We start from the raw sequence: 23,731 nt of genomic DNA, 5'->3' as shown, positions 1-23,731 counted from the left end.
CGCCCGCCGCCACCGCGCCGCCCCGCCCAGGCGCCGCCGGAGCCGGCCAGGCGGGCCGCGTCCCGCCTCAGCACGCAGGCGCCCTCGGGCCCGGCCCGGCCGCCGCCGCCGCCGCCGTCGCCCCGCCGCATCGCGCAGGCGCCCCGCGCGCGCCCCCGCGCGGGGGCCCGGCCCGCCGCTCTGCGCCTGCGCGCCCCTCGCGCCGGCCGCCCGTGGGGCCAGCGCCTCCTGGAGGCCCCGCCCCAGACCCGGCGCTTGGAAGCGGGCGAAAAGCGGGCGCCGCGGGCGCGCCACGCCCCTCGCGGCGCAAGCCTTCGCCCTCCTCCAATCAACGCCGCCCGTCGTCCACTCGCGGCCGCCCATTGGCCTGCTCTTACCGGGAGGCGGGGAGAAGGGGCAGGGCGTCGGGCTGAGGCCTGGCCAATCGCCTGGCCCACCGCGCGCGCCCCTGGTTGCCCCTGGAAACCTAACAGCCGGAGGCCGCAGTCCCTGGTGCTGGCCGAACCGGAGGGAGATGGACGGCCACTCCGAGCACAGTGTGGACCCGGAGGGGGACTTCGAAGATGTGACGAGCCTGGCCTCGAGACTGTCCGGCATCAAGGCCAGCTCTGGCCCCCAGTCCCCGCCCGAACCCGCGGACGCCGCGGAGTCGGAGCCGCAGCCGGAGGATGTGGAGCCTTCGGAGAGAGGAGCCGCCGCGGCCGAGCCCGATGAGCCGGCCGAGCCCGCCGAGCCCGCCGAGACCCGGGAAGGGCTGGCGGCCGCCGCCGCTGCGGGCGAGGAGGGGCCCCGAGAGCCGGAGGGGTCGGCCGAGGCGGAGCCAGGGGAGCCAGCCGAGGCCGGGCCTGAGGAGCCAGCCAAGCCGGAGTCCAAAGGCGGGCCCGAGGAACCCGAGGAGGTAGAGGAAAAGGAGGAGAAGGAGGAGGAGGAGGAGGAGGACGAGGAGGACGAGGAGAAGGAGGAGAGGGCGCCGGAACGGAGGAGGAGGAAGGAAGCCGCGTCGCAGGTCTCTCTGGCGCCGTCCACCACGGGAAGACAGGCAGAGGCTGCGCCAGCCCGGGACGCTGAGCCGGAGGAACGGGAGCGGGAGGAAGAGGGCGAGGAGAGCCAGGGCGAGGACGCAGAAGGACGCCGGGGGAAAAGCGAGGAAGAGCTGAGAGGTCTGGAGGAGCTCGGGGATGAGGATTATGAGTGGACTGAGGAGGTGCAGAAGCTGCAGGAGCAGCAGCTGCGCTCGGAGCTCCTGGAACAGTACCGCTCCCTGACGGTGGAGCGGAGCCGCTACCAGCGCTACAACGTCTACCTGCAGCACAAGATCTTCGAGGCGCTGCGCAAGAAGAAGGGCCTGGATGCAGCCGAGCTGCCCGACAAGGGCATGGAGCCTGAAGCCCCCGAGAAAGAGCAAGCATACATACGCTATCTGGCCTTGCTGGAGGAGCTGAAGAAGCAACAGGCAGACGACCTGGACTGGTATCACCAGGAGCTGGAGCAGCTGAAGCAGCAATGCAAGGAGAAGCTCGCCACGGTGGAGAAGGAATGGCAGCGCTTCCAGGCGCTCAAAAAGCAGGTGGTGATGCAGGCCATGGGCAGCTGTTGGATGAAGGGTGGTCGCCAGGCCGCTCTGCGAGAAGTGGAGCAGATCCAGGCGTTGGAGGCTAAGAAGGAGAAGGAGATGAGTGCTGTGAGGCTGGAAAACGTGCAACTGAAGCAGAGCTTGGTGCATTTTGAAACCAGGATGAGGGCCCAGGAGGACATGACCGAGGGGCTTCTCCTCATCGATTTTGAACAGCTTAAGATTGAGAACCAGACTTTCAATGAGAAAGTGGAGGAGCGAAATGAGGAGCTTTTAAAATTGCGCAACAAGGTGACCAACAATGTGCAAATCATAACCCATGTGAAGGAAAAGTTACACTTTGTGGATATAGAAAATTCATACAAAAAGTCACAACTTTTGGAAATTGAAGCTCGGGTGGCCCTGAGGAGGGACCTCTTGACCAAGATTAAGCAAGTCCGGGACAACCTGCGGACTGACAACATCAAGCTGAATCAGAAGTGTGGGCTTCTGGGCAAGGAGTCACTCCTTCGGGACATGGAAGAGAAGGTGGATAAGACAGAACTGCTCAACCAGCGCTTAGAGTCCCTAAAGCGCCATCATGCTGGCCTCACTCTGTCCTGCAGAGGCGTGAAGCAGAAGATCAGGGAGGCCAAAGCCTTTCTCCCCTCTTGATGTGAATGAGAAGAGTGAGCAGAATGTCTTCAATCTTGGCGAACTCTATCCATTAACTTTTATTCTCCATTTGTTACTATTCCGTAAAAGGCCAATGATATTTAGGATGGAACTACATTTTGTATTTATCTCATAATTTTTCAGTTTCCAAATTAGTGCGGAGCACAAAATTGGGTCAGCAGTCAGTGTTATGTGGGGCGAAGGAAAATACGTCTAGAGAAACCAACGAAGGGTGATTTAATGTACCGGACTCATAAAACGCTGTCAAAAGCCTTTTTATATCTGAGCAATTCCATAATTTCAGTAACCTGATACTGAGGAGAACTGTTCCTTTTCCATATGGAGGAGAGTTTAACAGATGGGCAGGGTACCAAAAAAATTCCTGTGCATTAAGCTAATTATTAAACCCCCTTCGAATTTATTAAACTGTGTAGTCCTGAGTCACTGTCTCAATTCAAGGCTCACTGATTCCCTTTTAGATTAAAATTGTTTTGTATGCAAGTAGCACTAGCTTCTGGGATAATAAAAAATATCCAGGAAACAGGAGAAATGATAAATAGGAACAGGAGCTGAAGTTCCTTCATCTTTCCTTTCTCAGTGAAAGGAGGCTCAGTCTGCTTAACCGTTACATGTTTGTTTCTGGCTCAAGGACAATCGTCAATTCTAATGAGACGTTTTCTCGGATCCACTAAAGAAAAGCATTCATCTTGACAAAAAATGAAATTTTGTTTTCCAGTGAAAACAAAACGATGATTGTATTGTGTGTTTTGCCAGGTGCACAATCTATGGAGTGATGACTGCGGACTGTCCACAGCCTTTTGTTTTCAGCGAGATATTTTTGGATCTTAGCAATAGGACCCTTGTTATGCATATGATTTTACTCTATCAAATATTAAAACGTCTGTTACTCCTTGTGTTAATGTAAGAAAGAAATACCTGGTAGGTCTCTCTCCTTAATCAGTGATGAACATTTTCAGTTTCCTTTGATGTTTTTGGAGCTAGGAGCTTGGTTTTATTAATCTTAGGTTGAATTTTGAGATGTGCAGATTTAGGATTAAAAGTATTCTCCCACCCCTAAGCTTAAGTGGATCATATGGAGAGCGATCTGTTTTGGGGTGCTAAATACCTTTAAAGAGTGGTGGAAACCCCACTCTAGGCAGATGACTTGGTTGGTCATAAGAATGTCAAAATATCTTTTGATGACATGATTTTGTTTTCTAAAGTGTGTTCCCTTTGAAGCCAACAAAGGTTGATTAAAATTCCTTTTCTAACTTCCACAGCTTGAATACGCTTTGTTATAATACTGTACTTATCAAACCATACAACCGTTAACAACGAGGGGAGTAAAAATGTGACTTCCAGCTTCCACTCTCCTTATCCTCTACAATTCTCCTTCCCTCCACCCTGTTTGTCAGGCCAAAGTGAAGTAGTAAATCACTGGCAAATACAGCTTTGTTTTCTTTGTGCCTCACACTAAAAGCAGCACAGGCCCACTGGGTTCTTCTGCGCTGGGGAGGCTTCAAAGGGAAACGGGCAGTACGCTGGGTGCCTTCACCAAGCGAGCAGCCTCCATTAGGAGCGCTGCCAGCCCTTCCGTTCACTAGAGGGAGAACGAACTCGTATGTTCAGCTGATTTTGACCCGTTGGCAGTTACCCAGATAGAACCAAAATCCCTCGTCGGCCTTGACCCGTGTAGCAAGCAGGTCTCTGAGCACAAAGATTCAGAGATTGATGAGGCTGGCATTACTTTCAGCTGCAAAGTCACCCATGTTCTCTCAAATTATATTACCTCATGCTGGAGATGTTACAACTAACTAGAAGATAGATAATCTGCTGTTGGTTACTTCCTAACAGGCTTCTAATCAGATTACAGAAGAGCTCTTTAATCATGAAATAGCAGCACATTCAGATTGTTTCTTAAGAGAGATTGCTTCTGAGGAAGAATGCCACAAACTCTAACGCACCTTCTGCCCAGGTTTGTGGACGTGCTCTTTGTGCCCCACAGCAGCCTGCATGTGCCCCGTCCCTGCCTCGGACCCAGTGCTTTGTGACTGTCTGCTTGGTTCTCTGTGCCCAGTGAGAGAAAGGCCCGGAGAGGCAGGGACCCTTGGCTTATCATCCCTCTCAGCCAGCATGGTGCCAAGCATGTAATTGGTGCTCAATAAATTTGTTGGATTAATACATAAATATAATCCCATTCTCATTTTCTGAAAATAAGTGTTACTTGAATGCCTATTATATCTCAGGCACTGAGAAGTCCTTTGTTGGATTAAAAAATAGTTTCAGGTAGAAAGAGGATCTCTAAGTGGGACCAATGAGGGCAATGACAGGGAGGCCGGCCTGTAGTCGCCAGGACAGCGCTGCAGAGAGAGCCCAGCTGTCCCTCCCAGCAGGGACTGCCTCCAGGCATCCTCCCTCCCTCAAGGGGGATTTCTCCAGTAACGCTGGCGACTGCGAGAAGCCTCTAAAACACATTATTTTATGAACGCTAAAATCAAAGGCTAAAGATTTTTTCATCTCGTCAAAAAGTACAGGACCTGAAAAATGTAGGCACAATAAAATCTGAGTGAGATGTTACATGAAACTAGACTTTTTAAAAATTAGTCTGAATCGAAGTGTCCCCTTCGACGTTACAGGAGGGAAAATTTTGTGTTTTTGGCACCGTTGGCAGGACTGAATCCAGCGCTACCTGGATGGAGCCTGAGGCATCTGAAAAAGAAACATTTTCTCATTGGTAAAGGAAAATCACTTTTGGTGACTTCCTTCTTTTGAGATTTTTAAATTAATTACGTGGAAATAAAAATATGGTTTCTTTTTTCATAACTTCATCTGCAGCCATAATTTAGATTTTTGCCATTGGTGGGGGGTGCCTGTCCAAAAAATAATACCAGAATTAATGCACTCCAATTTAGTTTTTTTTAAAGATTGGCACCTGAGCTAACAACTGTTGCCAATCTTCTTTTTTTCTTCTTTTTTTTCCTCTTTTCCCCAAAGCCCCCCAGCACATAGTTGTATATTCTAGTTGTAGGTCCTTCTGCCTCTGCTCTGTGGGACGCCGCCTCAGCATGGCCCGATGAGCGATGCCATGTCTGCACATGGGATCTGAACCGGTGAAACCCTGGGCCGCTGAAGCAGAGCTCGCAAACCCAAGTGCTCAGCCATGGGGCCAGCCCCCTAATTTAGTGCTTTTTATGTTCTAAACTTTCCAATAGTCAATGTCAAAGTGAGACATCATGCAAATGGTATGAATGTACAGGACTCCAGGAGATGACTTCCGTCATGTAGCGCAACACATCAGGGAAGCTGGCAGAGCCAGGACTGGCAGGAAGAACACTGCTGAATTCCTGTCTCCTACCTCCCATGTGATATTCCTTTCAAAAGGTTTAGTTTTTATTTAAATAACCAATGATTAAATATGTGCATATTTTAGTGAATAAATGTACACCCTCCCCAATTTTTTAATTGATGGAGTTTTCTAATATTTCTCTCCAAGGATGCCAAGGATGAATACAAAGAGGTATCTAGAAGGAGAAGACACAGTGTAGTGCTCGAGAACAAAGACTCTGGAATCAGGCGAACCTGGATTCAGTTCTCTTCTGATTGTGACCTGGGATAAACACTTCAACTTTCTAAGCTTCAATGTACTTACTTGTAAAATGGGGACACATTTATTTTATAGGAGAAAATGTCAGAATATGAGAAAAGTTCTCTCTGGGTGGGGAAATTGTGACTTTTATTTTCTTTGTGCTTTTCTGTATTTCCAAATTTTATATAATGAACATGCATTTAATTAGGGGAAAAAAATCCCAATTTTTTAAATTCCTAAGTTCCCCAAGAGTGCAAGATACTAAAAGTTTACATGTCTAGAGCATGATTCTAGCTATCTATGGCAATTTGTTTCCTTTAATGATACAATTACTTCGGCATCTTAGATGATTTTAATCCTCACGAGCCAGTGGACAGGTGCCAGGTACCCTTTTTAACCTTTGGTTACGAAAAAGGAGAACAAAGGAATTTAAATTTTCCTGTTCTTACTTCTGGCTAAACTACACCATAAACTTGGGTTTATTTCTGGTTACAGTAGTTTCTACCCGGAGCTCCAGAGAAGGGACAGGAAGCTGAAGCAACAACGTTTAAGAAAAACTGAGAGACTCGGGGGTCAAGCCAAGGGGTATCTTGTTTTGTCGTGTTGTATAAGGAGAGGGCCACTGTCCCTCCCTCCACAGGGAACCCCACGGGGCTCTGGCATGCTGGGAAGAGGGGCCTTGGCACCTAGTCCTGAAGACAGAGAGGGCCTTGGCATGGCCATGCCCAATGGAGCAGCTCCTTCTAGAGCAAGCTGGCGGCAAGGGCGGTTTCGCTCTTGGAGAATCCTGGAGCAACATGTGAACCAGACAGCAGCACTCCGGGCCTCTCAGGAATACCCAGGCCCTTTAAGCCATGGCCAAGTTCCGGGTGGGTGGGCAGGTGCTCTGGAGCGTCAGGTAGACTGCCCAAGGACTTGCCCTGGCTCTAAGGGTTTCCCTCTGCTGGTGCACCTGGTGGCCAACAGCTCATCTCAAGGGCCAACGTGGTGTCGCCTTGCCTCCTCGGCCATGCCGGTGCAGCACCTCACTCCCTCTCTTGCCTTCGTGGCAGGCTCCACACTGCGGATGGTGGTTTTCGAACTGTCAGCCCCTGTTTCTCTTGGGAAAATGTTCCACAACTTCTACCCCCACTGCTCGTGAGTTTCCCCAAGGTTCTCCCCCAGGAGCCAGCCGACAGGCGTGGCTCTGCCTGTTCCCAGCGGGCCTGGTGCCTTGCACACAGGAGACACTCAGGCCAGTAAGTGAATCCAGGGCCCACCCCAGACCCTGCACTTGGAGTTGGGGTCAGAGCCAGAGGAGGAAGGCTACCCAAGGCCCCAAAGCAAACGTATTCTCTGAGGAGAGGTGTTTCTGAGCGGGAGGCACCAGGTGGAGCCTGAACCCTAGCTATGCCACTGACTGGCTGACGGAGTCCCAGCAGATCACTTCTCCGAGGCACAGCTGTGAAACAGAGCTGCTGCGGAGACAAACGAGGTCATGCACAGGGCACTTAGCACCCAGGATGGCACGGGTGGAGCACGGAGCGAGCCCCCAGCAAACGTGCTTGCCGTCAACCACGACCACCCTCGTCTCATAGCTCACCTCACAGCCTGTGAAGAATGGAGAAAAAATAACAGTGGCCCCAAAAGACGAAGCAGTTCACTCGTGAGAAACGAGTGAGGAACGCCGGGCACCGTTTCTGAGCGGTGTGCAGGGCCGACGACATCTGAGGCAATGCCCCCCGAGCTGCTATCTCTGGGGGAAGACAGGCAGGGAGGCCAGCAATGGCGCAGGGTGGAGTGCTCCAGCACAGGCCCTGGGAAGCCCGGGGTGACACAGGAGGGCAGCAGCGTCTGCTCAGGGGACAGTCATAGAGAATGAGTACGGACTCTCCTGGGGGATCGGGACAAAGGGCAGCCTAGGGGCTCTGCACCTTCTAGCTGGGACTTAGTTCGGTGGTCCTCCTGGAGCCTTGGGGGCAGCTGGCCTGGTGAGTACCACTGACACACGTGAGCACTTGCTTGGCCTGGCTCTGAGTGACCCTGTGGACCACTTCACGCTCACTGCCACCTTCATGGGACAGCATTACTGATCTCCACTCCACAGGTGGGGATGGAGGCACACAGTGGCCCAGGGAAGAGCCCACAGTCACCCCACTGTCTGGTGGGGGAGCTGGACTTCAGCACCTGTTCTCCAAGGCCCTGAGCAGGTTTCTCAGGTCAGTGTGAAGAGCCGAGTGGCCCGCAGAGTAAGCGCTGACCACCTGCTGGGATGGGGCGCAGGCTCAGGGAGCGCGAGCAGGGCAGTGTGGCAGACAGCAGGCCCGGGGCCGAGGCCAAGCGAGGGGAGCAGCAGCTGTGGGACACCCCTTCAGCTTGGAAGGGGCGCACTAAAGTCTCGAATCCCTTGACCAAATCACCACAACTGTACAATCTTTTTGATTTAACTGAGCCTAATAAGTGGATTTTAAAATATTCAAACAGCATGATGCTCAAAGTCAAATTTTTGCCGTACCTCAAGGTGAGAACTTCAATTTTCAACCAAACTACAGGGGACATAAGTAACAATTTTACATGACTTTTATTTAATAAAACCACATATTTACAATTCAAAAAGTCCTAATTTGATACACTTTACTAAATAAAATTAAAGGTTAACTGTACAAGCAATTAAAACATGATATGTAGCAAGTGTTATCAGGAGTTTTCTATCAGCAAACTATTTAAAATAGTCAAAAACTGAGCCGTTAAAAAGTACCTTTTCAAGTGAAGATTGTTTCTAGATGAGATTTCAGGGATGGTGGGGACGCAGCTTTCAACTCTAAAGTGCCAGTTGCACAAAGGTCCCAAACCTGAAGTCCTAGATTCTGAAGTCAACGGCACGGGAAGTGGGAAGTGCAGACTTCCAAGGGGTGCAGCATTTCCACCTCTGATTCCAGTTTTCCTAGACGACAGCGTCAAATAGAGAAGCACAACCCTCTGCGGAAGGGGGTCAAGTGACGCTGTACAAGGACTTAGGACCTCTTGGCCTCTGAAGCGGAAGCGTCAAACCGGCCAGACCTCATGTGGTCCCTGAACAGGTCAGGAAAACCTCTTCTGCATTAAAGATTTGCTAAGTATTCCAGATTGGCATGGAATCCTGTTTAAAAAACCTAATGCATAAGTGGTGCTATCCAAAAAGATTTACATCAAACTGTTTGACAAAAATATTAAGGGCTGGGTTTTAACTACACAAGTTCCAAAAATGCATTCTGAAGGACGTGCACACCGCCCCTTGTTGCATGGCTTTCTGTCATGACTTAAGGAACATCTGTATGTACAGTAAGAAAATATATACATCTTTCAAGAACAGAAAGCCCATTTCATGGGACAAGACAAAGTCCATCTGCGAGGAACGGTGTGACAGGGCCCGGCAGCCTGGTTCCCAGGCCTGGCTCAGTCTGGGTTACATTCAGCATCGTGATGTCAGGGAATGGCTGCGTCTGGAAGGTGCTGAGACCTCAGTGAAGACAAAGTGCCTCCTCCGAGAGGTGAGGCAAGTCAGCATTTAAAGGCTGAGGCAGAAGGTGTTATCCATGATGTTCGCAACCTCCCTGGAGAATTCAGTTAAGAACATAAGGGAAAAAAGGCAATTCCAGGAATAACGACACACGGAACAGAGCTGGGATGGAGGGTATGAGGACAGCCACTGGCTTGGCAACTTGCTATTGCACCTAGAAGTGTCATCAGCAGATATGGCAGATAGAGAAAACCTATAAAAATAATGCCATATTAGGCTTTATCTCCCACCCCACGTCTCCACGCTGCATGCTATATGCTCAGAGCCAAGGGCGCTCCCAACACCAGGTCAACAGTGGGATGCTCCCTGGGGTGAGAGGTATGGCTGGGAAGGGCTGGAGAGCACCAGACCACACGGCGGCACTTACCATACAGCTAATGGTGCCCCAGAGCCTGGTCTCCCCACCCACAGACCAACAGGCCACAAACTACACGTGGGAACCTGTCTCCACAGAGATCTGCCCCTCTTTTTGACTGTTCTGTGCAAAACTGTTCCTTTCTTTGAATTTGGATAACCAAAGTTCTTAATACAAAGTCATCAGAATCAGTCAAGGAAAAGTTAGAACAAAGTTGCTAATGAACTTGAGGAAAACTAGGCTAAAATGGGGAAAGGCTGATGGTACACATATTGAGAATTCCGACACATGGTCTGGGCTGTGGGGTGTGTGCTGCTCGGTCCTCAGTCCTTACAACAGGCTGTCTTTAAGCCAAATGCATGAGGAGGGAATCACTGCCACTCAGAACTGCTCCTGCCGTTCAGGCGACAAAGGAAAGAGGAGCGTTCTGTCAGAGCACAAGAGCAGCTTCCCCACAAGTGTGTTGTCCCCCAGCCTCCACAAACCGAGCAGGCTGCAGGAGAGGGTAGGTCTTAACATCCTTTTCCCCTCCCCTCTGACTTAAAGGGAGGCTGTTTCCATTCTGTGTTCCATCAGCTCTTAAGCCTGTCTCTGCTGTCACAGGCCTTCTGTGTGAACAGTTCCTCCTGCTCAACAGACGTAGGGAGCAATCTCTGGGAGAGCAGGGTTCCCACTGGAACATAAGCACGCATTTTCAGCCCTCCTGCTATAATCTTGTCAGGACAACACGTAAAAACATCACCCTGAAGGTTAGGTCAAGTCCGGGGAACTCGTGAGCACTCATGAGCGACTATCCTCAGAGAGCCTGTTTTCCTTTAATGCTGTCTTTGGTAGGTGGGCTTTAAAAACACAACCTCAAGCTCCGGAAAGAGTCTCATAACTAAATCAGCCATCCCTTTCTTATGTAAAATATGCAAATATGAGCCAATAACATCTGTGAGGGCTCCCAAATAACATTTCTCATGCACCTTGGCTAAGAAAGAGTGTAATGTTCTTTCCAGCAGTTGACATGAAAGCATTACGATGTAATTACCTTGTGCTGAGTTAAGGGGGGGGAGTAGCCACTGCCCGATTTTTAAACCATGCAGAATATGCAGTGGTCGGCCGTGGCCAACACTAAGCCATCGTTCCACTGAGCTGCTTAAGGCTAAGCCTCGGTTTAAGTCTTTAAAAGTTTCTTTGTTTTGTTTAAGGCCAACTCCAGTGTTAGGAATCAAACATGAAAAGAGCCCCTGTTCTTCTCAGCGGCCAGCCCGTCCATCTGAAACCACACAGGTGCTCCTCGGAGATCTGCTCCGGTGCCTGGCGCGAGTCCGCCTGCCGCCTCAGTGTCTGAGAGATGGGCTTCCTTTCTCCATTTCCCGGCTGTCCTTCTGCAGTGCAGTCAGTACCTGGGAACCACAGGGAAGATGTCTGTGGGTGATCTGCAGCACACACTGAACACAGATCCTGACAGGGGTGGTGACGGGACCGCGGCAGCCTCCTGACTGGCGCCTCCGCCTCCCCACAGCTGCTGCTCCTGTGTTCCATCTTCCAGGCCTGCAGCCAGACTCATCGTCTACCATGGAAATCCGACCACGCCATCTCTGGGATAACGTCCTACGACCACCTCCCACCAGCCACAATACCAATGTCAAGACGTGGCACAGGGCTCTTCTCCTTCCACAATCTGGCTCCAGCCCACGCCCTCGCCAGCACCAAGCCAGGCTCCCCCTCCAGGAAGCTAACAAGCCCTCCTGGCCTTTACGTGCAGCTGCACCCGCTGCCCTGTCCCTCCTCTTCACCAGCAAACCGTGCACCCTCTCCTCATGCCTTCCTGAGCTTTCCCGGAGTAACTCAACTCCCCTCTCTGTGCTCTCTCAGCTCTTGGTGAACACCTTTACTTTTTAAAATTTTACATTCTACTGTGATTGCTTACTAACAGTAGTGACAGTAATAAGAGGCTCCAAGCAGAGCAGTCCTCCAGGCACTTCACGCACAGCATCTACTCAACCCACACAAGCAGCTCAGGAAGGTTAACAACCCACTGTGAGACCCCTGAGCAACACCGCCCGCTCACAGAAACGACCTGCTCTAAGTCAAACAGCTCATGCGGATTCAAACCCAGATCTGTCTGATTTCAAAAGCAAGAGAATCTTTGTGGAACCAGTGCTGATCTACTTGGGGCCAGGCACTATGCCACTTTAACTGAATCACAAATTACAAGGGGGAAGGCAGAAACATTTTATGCAGGTTTCAAATAAGTTGCACAGAAGGACTAATGGTAGATAAATGGGACTGCCAACCTAACTCAAACATTTACTTGTTGTGTATAGCTCACCAAGGTCTTAACCTTGAGCACAGCATTTAAGAGAAATGTGCGTGGACCACAACTCCCATGGGATCTGGAACTGCAAAAAACTCACTGATGCCCATGCCCCACGCCTACCGTCAGGCTAACTCCTTATCACTATCCCATTATTAGAAAATGTCCTACTATTCAATAACCTCTGACCTAGCTTTTTTTTAATTTTTAATTTTTTTCTGAGGAAGAGTCGCCCTGAGCTAACATTCGTTGCCAGTCCTCCTCTTTTTTTGCGTGAGGAAGATTAGCCCTGAGCTAACATCCGTGCCAACCCTCCTCTATTTTTTTTTTGTACGTGGGACACCTCCATAGTGTGGCTGGTGAGTAGAGTAGGTCCGTGCCCGGGATCCGAAACCATGAACAGGGCTGCTGAAATGGAGCATGCGGAAACTTCAACCATTTGGCCACAGGGCCGGGCCTCCTCTGACCTATTTTTTTTTTTTTTCCTGAGGAAGACTGGCCCTGAGCTAACATCCATGCCCATCTTCCTCTACTTTATATGTGGGATGCCTACCACAGCACAGCTTGACAAGCAGTGCCATGTCCGCACCCGGGATCTGAACCGGCGAAGCCTGGGCCGCTGAAGTGGAACATGTGCACTTAACCACTGCGCCACCGGGCCAGCCCCTATGACCTAGTTGTAACCAATAATTTTTACCTAGTCCCTAAAACATAAGAAGTAAAATGACAGATCTGGGCTTAATCCTTCCCTCTGTGTGTGTACGTGTGGATGGGGGAAGCACCAGTGAGACGGAAAGGAGGCTCAGCAGACCGGTGACTGCACTAGTCGTCGGTGTTGAATAAAGGCCACTGGGAAAGGCCCTGGCTTTCTGCAGCTGCTTCAGAAAACCGCTGTAAGCAACCAACTCACAGAAGATCCAAAGCACACCCTCACACACGGGCCAGCTTCACACGCTTGCCACCTGGCAGTCACCCAGGGTCCCGCACTCAGAGGGCGCCACGCTTAGCTTAATGCTCCGCAGTCACCATCTTGAAGTTCTTAATAATTCTGAATGTGCGGCCCCACATTTTCACTAGGCACTGTCCATTTATTTACCAGAGAAAAGCTCCTCTCTCTTGCCAAATCCTTGATAATTATATAGCCAGTTCTGCTTACACATGAGCTGAATGTATTTTTTTAACGGCTTTATTGATATATAATTCACATACCACATAATTCACCCATTAAAAGTGTAAAACTCAAAGATTTTTAGCACATTCATACATATGTGCAACCATCACCACAGTCATTTTAGAACATTTTCATCACCTCGAGAAGAAATCCCACATGCTCTAGCCCCCACCGCCCTGCCCCCATATCGTCCTGTTCCCTGGCAACCACTCATGTGCCTTCTGCTCTAGGCTGCCCTGTACTGGGCTTGCACAGGAATGGAGTCATAAGGTACGTAGTCTTGAGCATCGGGCTTTTTCACTTAGGATACTATTTTCAAGGTTCATCCGTATTGCAGCATGTATCAGTACTGCATTCCTTTTTACAAACTAAATGTATTTAATATTTCAAAAATGCACCTCATATCACCCTAGGCACAAAATAGTGCCCCCTCCCCCATAAAATGAGGAGAGTATTTCATGGTATTACCCAAGGGCCCATCACAGCAATTGGGCTTCTTTCCAAAAGACCCCGACAGGAAGGGAGCATCACATAATGGGACAGGAAGAAGAGAAAGGACCAGTTGGGGAGGCAGGACAAAGTCCCAGATGAGAGGGAAACCTCCCTCTGGTTAATAAATAGGCACTTTTAAAAGGGTGAATTTTATGGTATGTAAATTACATTTCAATAAAGCTTTTATAAAAACAAATAAACCGCTAATTAAGATCAGAGAGAGAGAGAGAGCCTGATCACCCATGAAATAATCTGGCCAAACATAAAAACTCGGAACCTGATCAAGCCTTTAGATCTGCCAATTTACAGGAAACAGAGAGGACCACGTTAAACACCAGCACAGGGATATGACCAGCAAACCAGACTGTGGGAAACACTGGAGGACAAACGACCTCGTTTTTCAATAAATAAAGAGGGGGAGGGATCAAAGGAAAGGTAGGGTAGCCTATCTATTTAAAGACGACTTAAAAGATCTTTCAACCAAACGCAATGTGTGGACCTTACGTGGATCATGATTCAAACAAAATATAAAGTCATTGATGACACTCGAAACAATTAGAAATTTGAAAACTGACTGGATATTTGACAAGTGCATGGAGGTTCGTTATTCTATGTTACTCTATTTTGTACGTATTTTAAATCTTCCACTAATAAAAAAGGTAAATCAGGAACAAGCATTGTTTGGCAAATATAGGAAGTATAAGCCTCCACATATATCAACCAATGAGGTCTGATGCTTAGGGAAATTTGGAGCATACGCAGGATCAAGAACTAGGGTTTTATTTTTTCCTTTTAGCATGGTAAGGACTTGGAACCAGACAACACTGGCCAATCCCACAGGAGACAAGCCCTAAGAGAGATGACCAGAGGAGACGAGAGCAATCTAGAAGCAGGCCCAGGCTGGACGTGCGCCCCAACTACCAGCTCAGCTGCTCCACTAACTTAGCCACTAGAGGGCCAGAGCAACACATCCCAGGGAAGGTGGGCAGGGCCTTTGCTCTGGAAGCCATCCTCCCACCTCCTCAAGAGAGGGCTGAGAGCGCACAGTTGCCTCTCCAGGCCTCCAGTGTTTATCAGTGAGATGAGGACAATCCCTGCCCCAGGGCACACCCGTGGTGGGGGGAGGGGGAGCTCCGTGAGTGGTACCCTTGCTTTCTGGGTCTGGAATTTAAAAAAGGGGCGGGGGGAGGGGCTTGGCTTACAAAACACTTTCTAACACGTGGAGGGGACCTTGTCAGCAAACTAGAAGTTCTCCCCTCTCAACGCCAGCAGAATGGGCGCGAAGGCCTTTATTACTCACTCCCTCCATGACAGAGACCCAAAGGTGAGATGACTGCCCGAGACCCCTGTGGCAGGGCCAAGCCCCAAACCCAGGTCTCCTCACTTCCAGCCCAAGAGCTACTTTAGAGATGGCTGTTTTCTCAAAGTGCGCTCTGAATAATGTACCTCCTAAATTACCCTGCTGAGCCAGCTGCTCTATGGAAAAAGAGAACAGAGAGACGCCTTTACCTGAGCCCACTTCTTGTTCCGACTCTGCATCTGAATTGTAGCAATGGAAGCAAAAAATCCTTCTGCAGCCAAGTCTTCAGGCAGCCTCGTTAGGAACTGTGCTATGTGAATGAAGTCCATCTTGGTCAGGATGTCCTCAAACAGCTTCAGGATGCCCAGGGCCGTGCGGAACAGGAACTCTTCCCCATCACGACAGAACACATCCCATATACGACAGGCCAGATCAAGGGGCAAAGACTTACTATATAAAGTAAAGATCCTGGGAAAAAAGTGTGATTTTTTCAGATTTTAGATGGCACAAAGAAAGAACTCTGAACTCAGATCTAATCCATTGAAAATGCTCCCCGAGTCAGTCACTTTCACACTTAGATACGTGGGGGGGGGCCCCACTATGCCCACATTCACGCTGAAGGTCAATTTAAACATTTTATAAAACAGCATTATCAGCTTTCACATACAATCTCAATTTCTCCATTATTGATACCAATTACTTCTATATGCAACAAATATTTATCTGGCACCTACTGTGTGCAGACTCTGTGGCAGGCGCTAGATATGAGGTTAATAAGGCAGACAGAGCTTACTGTCTGGGGGGAATAAAAACATTAAACAGAAATTTACAATCCAGTGTACACCTGTACATGTCACTTCTAAAGAGTACTGTATATTTTTCTCCCAGTAGGGGTCAGCAAAGGAACAAAGTAAATCTTTACAGATAAATTTGATCATGGATTATAAGAAACTTACACTTAACAATGCAAACTATCATATGAAAAAGTGAAATACAAATACGTAATCCCTTAAAAAGAATGTGATAATCAAAATCCAAACTACCAAATGAATACAATCCTGAGTGATCAATTGTGTTACCAGGTATAATAATTTCTAAGCTGGAACGTGCCTATGTCACAAAGCAAAGTGAGTCCAGGTTAAGACATAGTCCAAAGTGATTCTCTGTGAATCCTCCTTCCTCAGCTGTGAGACGCAGCCCGGGTGCCATCTCCAGGGTGTCTCCTGACCCCCAGACTCAGCTGGATGCTCCTTCCCGCTCTTGGTCCCCCTATCCTGGTTCTTGTCACAACGTGCTGTGTTTGCTTGTCTTCCCCACAGAGATGCTCAAGAGTAGGGACCCTGCCCAGGTCATCTCCATCCCCGGCATCTACGAAGTACCTGGCAGTCTTTGCTGAAGAAGTAAATGAGTGGACAGGTTCGCAATCTGCTCTAGATGTCAGAGGCGGTAATTTTCTCACTACCTTCTCATCAGTGCTAGAACTCATTACAAGTGGTGATTCTCAGCTGGTGAGGGACATTTCCTATCCTCCTGGAAAATCACTTGTCCACAATTTCAGTTATTTCCTTAGTGCCTGTGTCAGCCTGAGAGACATGGGGGCCCACGAAGGCACCTGAGCTCGGGTACTGGACTCAGACTGTGGGGCTGCCTTGGTCAGGAGGTAATATTATTTGCCATAATAGATTTCACCTGAAAAATTATCCCATCATGGCAAATCTGCTCCCAAGTCTCATGGGCAATTTACTCTAAACCTCCCCCCCTGCAGAGCGCTCTGGCCCAGAAACAGCCTTTCCTCCAGGACCCAGAGGAACATGCACGCAGTTAAGGGCACGCACTCAACACAAATGCTAATTCAGACCAAAAACGTTCAAGGCTATACACTGTCAGTGCTTTAAACTCTAAAAAATTCAAGGAAGGCATTTTGTTGTTAGTGCCATTGAGTCAATTCTGACTCCTAGCGGGCCTGTGGACAGCAGAGTGGGACCCTGCCTGGTCTTCTTTTGCACCATTCTCTCACCTTGCGGCACTATGTCAGACAATGCTCTGCTGCAACTCATAGGGTTTTCATGGCCAGTTTTTTGGGAAGTGGTGGCTTTTTTCTTAGTCTGCTTTAGTCTGGAAGCTCCACTGAAACCTGTCTACCATGGGTGCCCTGCTGGATATTTGAAATCCCAGGGGCGCAGCTTTCAGCATCACAGCAACACACAGTCACCACAGTACGACAACTGACAGGGGGATGGTGTGGTTCCCTGACCAGGAAACAAGCCTAGGTCTCAGGGGTGAGAGCCTCAAATCTTAACCACTAGACTACCAGGACTGGCTAAGAAAAGCATAACAATTTAAATTTCATTAAACTCAGATGATGGACTAGGGAGACAGATGTCACAGAAAAACTCTACACCATAAAAACAATGACAGCTAAGTTTAGACCGAGGACCTACTCTGTGCTGTGCACTACACTGGGCATTCCGGAACACAGCTCATTTAACAGTCAGGACCACCCTGTGAGATGGATTCTTTTATCTCATTCTACTTGAGGGAACCAAGGTTTAGGACGATAAGCTAAACCACCACAGGTCCTGCCGCCAGTAAGGGGCAAAGCTAGCCTCGGAGGCCGGCTCCAATCCCATGCCCTGACGCCCAGACTGCGGTGCATGCTCTCAGCAACACACCCCGGCAGCCCTGGCAGGACACGTCATTTTTAAGTCACAACAAGCCTTCACATGAGCTTCTCACTATCTCAAAAACAGAAAACCATTTGATCATTCGGTCTAGAAAACACAGTTAGAGAGAGAGAGATCCAAGAGATCTTCTGTTTCTAGTCTCAATCTAGAAAAGATTCTCAATTCCAACTGGAGGAGACGGTTATAACGATGGAAAAAAAAGTGAAAAACAACTGACCTCATCCATGATACTGCTTCCTATCTACCAGTTCACACGTGGAAATCAAGCTCTTACGTTTAAAAGCAGTCTTAAGTAAGAAACGATCGGTAAGCAGAGTAGCTAAGGGCAAAGAACAGGGAGAACAATAGCAAAAGAAAGTTCTTCAACGCAACAGTCCTGAGTGCAGATCTGTGTTTTGAACCCTATAAAATTAAGCCAACATCTGAATGACCAAGAGTGCGAGAGTCAGTGCCCTGATGCCCACCTGCTCGATCTTCCCAACCATCCTAGGCATTCCCATTTCTCCATGAGATAACTGCCTGAGATCTGAGCCCTTCTGAGTCCAAGCAGGTCAGTGCATTCATCATCATTATTTTTTGAGCCAACTACTATACGCTAGTCACCGCTCTTTGGTGATGAGGATACACAGCATCAAACAAAACAGGCAACACCCCCTGCCCGTGGGGATGGAGGGGATAATAACATGCACAGTATGTCAGACGCTGATTTAAATACAAGCAGGGCAGGAGACAGAGATTGCTAGCCTGGGTGTGCACGTGCGTGAGTGCAGGCACATACACACACTTCTAAAAGGGACGGTCAAGAACACATCACTGAAAAGTGACATTTCTGTAAAGCCCTGAAGAGAAAGCTGCAAGCATGAGGAAGGGTCCGGAAAGCATCCAGACAGAGGAAGCAGTGAGTTCACAAGCTCTGAGGCGAGAGCAAACCCGGCACATCCGAGGAAGAGCAGGAGGCCAGCAAACTGAAGCCAAAAACAGCACAGGGGAGAACACAGGAAGATGCCCTCAGAGACCAGGGCCAGCACGGGCATGGCCTGGACTTTAGGTTTCATTCTATGTGAAACGCAACATTCTTGGAGGGTCCCACCAAAGGAGGGTCCTCATCCACTGTGCTGAGAAGCGCCCGTTGAGGAACACAGGTTTCACCAGCGGCCACTGAACAATCCACACCAGGTTGGAGCAGCATGGTATCAGAGGAGGTGGCCAGAAGTAGAGAGACTCTGGACAGGTTCTGCAAGGGATTTCCCTCGCAGAAAATGCAATAGAGGAGTCAGGGATGCTGGGTTTTTGGCCGAGCAATGCAAAGGACGGAGCTGTCATTTAAGGATACGGACTCTCTGGTTTGGGCAGGAAGGTCAAGAGCTGAGTTTGAAGACACGTTCAGTTTAAGCATCAGACATCCAAGTGGATAAATGAATTACAGTGGAGTTCAGGGGAGCGCTCTGGACTGGCAACAGTTTGTGTACAGGTGGTGCCAAATAAAGGAGGTACTCTAGGATCAGAGAGAAGAACGACAAATGCTGCTGAAAAGTCAAATAAGACTGAGAATTGATCACCAACCATGTATTTCATGTAGAAAAGTATAAGTTGTGCCATATTTTATATCATTTGCTATTTTTAATGTACTGAAATGGAATTATTAAGGCCTTGAATGTTGTTCTATCTCAAATAAAACGTGGTTCTTAAAGAAAAAAAGACGTTTCCATTTTCACCTGGCAAACATCTACTCACGCGTCTCAGCCTAGAAGACCTCTGGGAGGGCTGCCTCCCAGCCTCAGGCTAGGCCGGGCTTCCTGTTCAGCGTGTGCACTGCACCTCACGCACCCCTTTCCTAACAGTTATCACATGGGGACACACAGCCCCAGCTACCTTCCCTCTGCCTCACTCACCCTTCCCTCCTCGGAGCCTTGTAGACTCCAGCAGGCCTTTCAGCAACCAGCTCCCAACCCCCCAGGCTCTAGTCCCGCTGGCCTCTCCAGCATGTGCTCCACCCTAAGAGCCCAGTGTCACTAAGCGCTGTCTCCTGCTCTGGACTGCCAGTGCCTCAGGGCAGACGCCCCTGGGGGCGGTGTGTGCAGTCTCTGAGCAGTGAGGGGATTCTCTGATCTCCTGCGAGTGTGACTGCTCAGATGTGCTACATGGTTCTCATGTTCCCTTCCTCCCTCCCTTTCCTGTCTCCTCTTTCACTTGAAAACCATTCATTACCAGCAGCTTTCAAATGCTTGACTGTATTTTAAACCACATTTAGATTCAAAAACCAGCTGTGAATAGGACATGGAAACAATCCTTCCTGGTTTCCGCTCAGAAAAGCGGGTAAGCAGCACCATTCACGCAGCTGAACAGCTCACTCAGCTCCCGTGGGGCTGAGGAGAGCCAGCCCCAGCCCTGGGCCCTGGAGGCTGACCCGAGCTTCTGTCCTGATCCCACAGAAGCCCTCCTTGGGATCGGGACCACTCCCATCACAGCAGCAGGAACAAGAGGGCTGCCGTCCACAGGGCCCTCCTCGGCTCCAGCCCTTCAAGTTTACTTGGCCCAGGACACAGGGCTTCATCCTGCTCCAACCAGGCTGAGTGTGGGAGAAGCAGGGACACTGGCCTTCCTGGGACTGCCGTGGTGTGCTTCCCATGGTAGGAAGAGAGGATTCAACGACTTGTCTCCCCCAAGAGATGCTTATGTTTTTCTCCTCTGGACCAATGCATCTTATTGCACTGTATACGAAAAATGGTAATTTTAGGTACAAATTCAACTAATGCAAAATAATGTATTTCTATGTTGCTAAACTAATGAAGTGGCTACAGGCTTATAAAAGGCTTGCAGAAGACACCAAACACAAGCTGGGTATATCTATTTCCCCCATAATGTGTGTGGGAGGAAGAAGACAGTTTTTTTCCTGTCAAACTTTCACAATTTCCAGAACACTCTCTTATCTGGCTGTGTCTATTCTAAGCGCGTGTCTGAGTTTACAGGAAAGCAAGGCAGCATGGCGGGGGAGGGGAGGTCACCACTTCTGAAGCCAGCTACGGAGGCAAAGGCTCACACTCAGAACCCACAGGGAAGGACTGACAGCCACCCCGGACTATTCCTCGAAGCCCGGCGGGGCACAAGTGACAGAGCTGACAGGGAGCACCTGTTCGTGCTGGGCGCTGCTTTGCATGCTTCTACCTGGACCGTCAATTTAATCCTTGCTACAACCCCATTGGGAAGTACAATCACCATCTCCGTGCCACAGATGAGGAAACTGCAAATGAGGGGAAGTTGTGGAAAAGCCAATTTTAACCTGAGGTGAAAGGGTAAAGGTCATCTAACAGTCTCACTTGTTGAGAAGCTACAACCAGAGACTTGGATCTTCAAGGCCTGATACCAGGCATTTCCAGCTGTGCCCAAATTTTCCCATCCTGACTCGTTCCTAAGATTATGAGCCCCCATAGCGGGCTTAGGATGTGGCCCTGAACCCCCTGTGTCCTGAAGAACTCAGACAAGCAGTTAGGAATAGACACTGCTACAGAAGAATGGAGGTACTTCTTAGGCCCATTAGATTCTGTGAGGATTAAATAAAACAACATTAAACACCCAACATAAACTGCATTCACTAAACACTGGAGGCAGCTATTTAAAACTCAGTTCGAACTCAGTTAACAAATGCAACCTCCACCCCCAACCCGATCCTGGAGGCAATTAGATCCACCTCTGTGCCCCCAGAGCACCTTCTCATTTGAGCCCAAAGATACTCTCACCTTATGTCCCAGCGCCCAGCAGGGGCCAGCAGACACTAGGTAAAGAGTATGAAGCCCCACGTTAGACTGCAGGCTCCATCTCAGGCAGGGCGGGTGCAATGGTGATACACAGGCTGTGCAGGCCATTCCTGCAAGCAGGTTTCCCGCCTGCAGGCTCAGAATCCTCCTCCCTCCACATACACACTTGTGAAGGCCCCAGTGTAGGCCACGGGCTATCCCGGATGCTTGGGAACTCAGCAAGACAACTCCTGCTCTTGAGGGGTTCTTAGGCAGACTCGTAACCCAAAAGTTAAAAGCTATAAATGAATGTGTGCAAGATGTGATGGAAACTGAAACCTTCCAACAGTAATTCACCTTGAACTCTTCCTTTAAAGTGGAGATTCAGTGTAATGACAGTATCTCCAAGTATCACTAAAGATCATTTCAAGAAACATTAATCATGATCTGGAATGCACCGCTTGATTCTTTTATTAATTCGAGATTATTTATTACAAAACCCACTCATGCCTCCAAAAACCCTGCCATTTGACAGCAATGGGAAATATTTTGATAAGTTAAGTGCCCGCATGTCAGTCTTCTCACAAAATGTGGATACTCAAAACTCTGTAGAAGGACAAACACAGTTGGTAAGACCCTATTCTGACCCTCACATCTCCACGTGAGCAGAGGAGTGACAGGCCATACTAAATAAGGTCTCTTGCCAGGAAGGCAGTATCAGCAAGTAAATCTAATTCTCAAGTGTGAAATCCCTGTAACCCACTGGGCAGACAACATCCACAAGTCCACATGAAGGAGTGCCAAGCACCGGAGTGGGCCTCAGGCTGGAGTCTGCATATTTTAAACCCAGGAAGGAAGCCCTCGGGAACAGGTGCATTGCTTGATCTAGGCAGGACTCTGAGCCAAGCACAGGGCCAGGCACTAGGGACACAGAGGTGACAGGCAAAGCTAGGTCTATTACAGGAGCAGCAAGAAACAGATGATATGCTCAGAGTGGGTCAGCACTGTGACGGAGAGAAGGATAAGCTGTTGGGGTAGAAGGGAGAGACAGCATCCTGGAAGAGTAACTCTCAAACTGTGCCAGGGAACGCCCTATAAATCTACAACGTGATAACCCATAGGGCAGAGAAACTGTCCTCGGAATGAAGATGGAACAATGCTTAGCTGGCCTCTGGTGGGCAGACAGGGTGGCAGGAAAGGAGATTTTGTCATCTTATTTGAGCACCCACACAGCTCACCCAGGACACTCAGCTGGCCAAACCCCACGGGCCCCTCAACTCTCTGACATGGAGCAGCAGAAAAAGGCTTTGCTGCCCAAACAGTTAGTTACTGGAACCCTAGAATGTACCATGTTTTACACACCACATGCACAGCACAGATCCACCATGCATATGCAGTTCGGAAGCAGGCCCAGCTCTCAGAGGTGTGAATGTGGCTTTTGGGGAGGGGATGTGACAGAGCAGAAAAAGCAAAGGTTCTGGAGTCATTCTGATCTGGACTGCGCACTCGGGGCGTGAGAGTGGGTAAGGGGCCTCAGTGGCTTCCTTTGTGCTAAGACATATATACACCCGCTCTATACATTGTGAAGATGAAACAAAGCAATGAGTGTCTCTGAAATGTCAGCTTCTAGGGCAGGCCTTGAGGAAATCCTCTTCTTTCCCTTGCTTCCTCCCTATTGTCTACCCGACCCTATTTCTGATCTGAGCTTTTATCTAACATCAGCACCCAAACAAAAGCCTGAATCACTGCAGACCATCTATAAACATGAACCGCAAGGAATAAATCGTGAATGCATGGTTTTCCTGTGCTTAACTCAACTTCAGAATTTACTAAGGACTTACAATGTGCCTAGCCCTGCGCTGGGACTGCAAGTAGAGACAATGTTCTACCTGGTCCTTACTCTAGAAAGCAGTCAAGCACTTCATCAAGAATAAGCCAACAATAACCTTTACACTCAGTATCAGATTTAAAAATAGGAAAGCTCAAGTAATACTACAATTAAAAACTCATGGTAAAAATAAAATAAAAAGCCCACCCCTGCAGAGGCCTCCTCAAAGCACAGTTGGCAGCATCCCCAAGGCCTCAAGCACCAACCACATCACATCATCAGGGTCTCAGCAGTGGAAGCTTTGGAGCTTCCTTTTCATGCGGAAACCCTGTCCTCCGCTTCACTTTTCATCAAGGACAAGCCTGACCCATATTTTACACTCCCCAAGCATCATCAGCATGCTCATGCTACCTCTGGAGCCTGAGCTCTGGGACCCTGCCTCGTGGTTATGCTGCCTGATAACAAAATCCCTCAGAAAGGACTCCATGGGAAGTGCGCAAGCTTGGGAGCA

At 49.2% G+C, this 23,731-nt stretch overlaps 2 protein-coding genes across 6 annotated transcripts in view; one reads left to right on the top strand and one right to left on the bottom strand.

Moving 5' to 3' along the window:
* The first annotated feature begins 205 nt into the window (after nt 1-205).
* CFAP184 (cilia and flagella associated protein 184) lies at nt 206-4,430 on the top strand. The gene has a single exon (XM_014855232.3). It carries the CDS (start codon nt 515-517, stop codon nt 2,225-2,227), a length of 1,713 nt encoding a protein of 570 aa, XP_014710718.1. The 5' UTR covers nt 206-514; the 3' UTR covers nt 2,228-4,430.
* Nucleotides 4,431-8,354: 3,924 nt separating this feature from the next.
* TBC1D14 (TBC1 domain family member 14) overlaps nt 8,355-23,731 on the bottom strand; it is a 103,370-nt gene continuing 87,993 nt past the window's right edge. For all 5 annotated transcript variants that reach the window (XM_070506276.1, XM_014855234.3, XM_070506277.1 and 2 more), the window contains 2 exons: nt 15,184-15,442; nt 8,355-11,097 (listed from right to left, as the gene is read on the bottom strand). In XM_070506276.1, coding sequence (XP_070362377.1) covers nt 11,032-11,097; nt 15,184-15,442 — 325 coding nt within the window. In that variant the 3' untranslated portion in view covers nt 8,355-11,031. The remainder of the gene's footprint in view (nt 11,098-15,183; nt 15,443-23,731) is intronic.

This window comes from Equus asinus, chromosome 3 (genome assembly GCF_041296235.1).
Source record: "Equus asinus isolate D_3611 breed Donkey chromosome 3, EquAss-T2T_v2, whole genome shotgun sequence".
NCBI lineage: Eukaryota > Metazoa > Chordata > Mammalia > Perissodactyla > Equidae > Equus > Equus asinus.
Note: the sequence above shows the minus strand (reverse complement) of the source record. Positions and strands in the feature narration are given on the sequence as shown.

Excerpts from the sequence above, each read along its gene's own strand:
- CFAP184 (XM_014855232.3), top strand. The coding sequence starts at position 515 with ATGGACGGCCACTCCGAGCACAGTGTGGACCCGGAGGGGGACTTCGAA.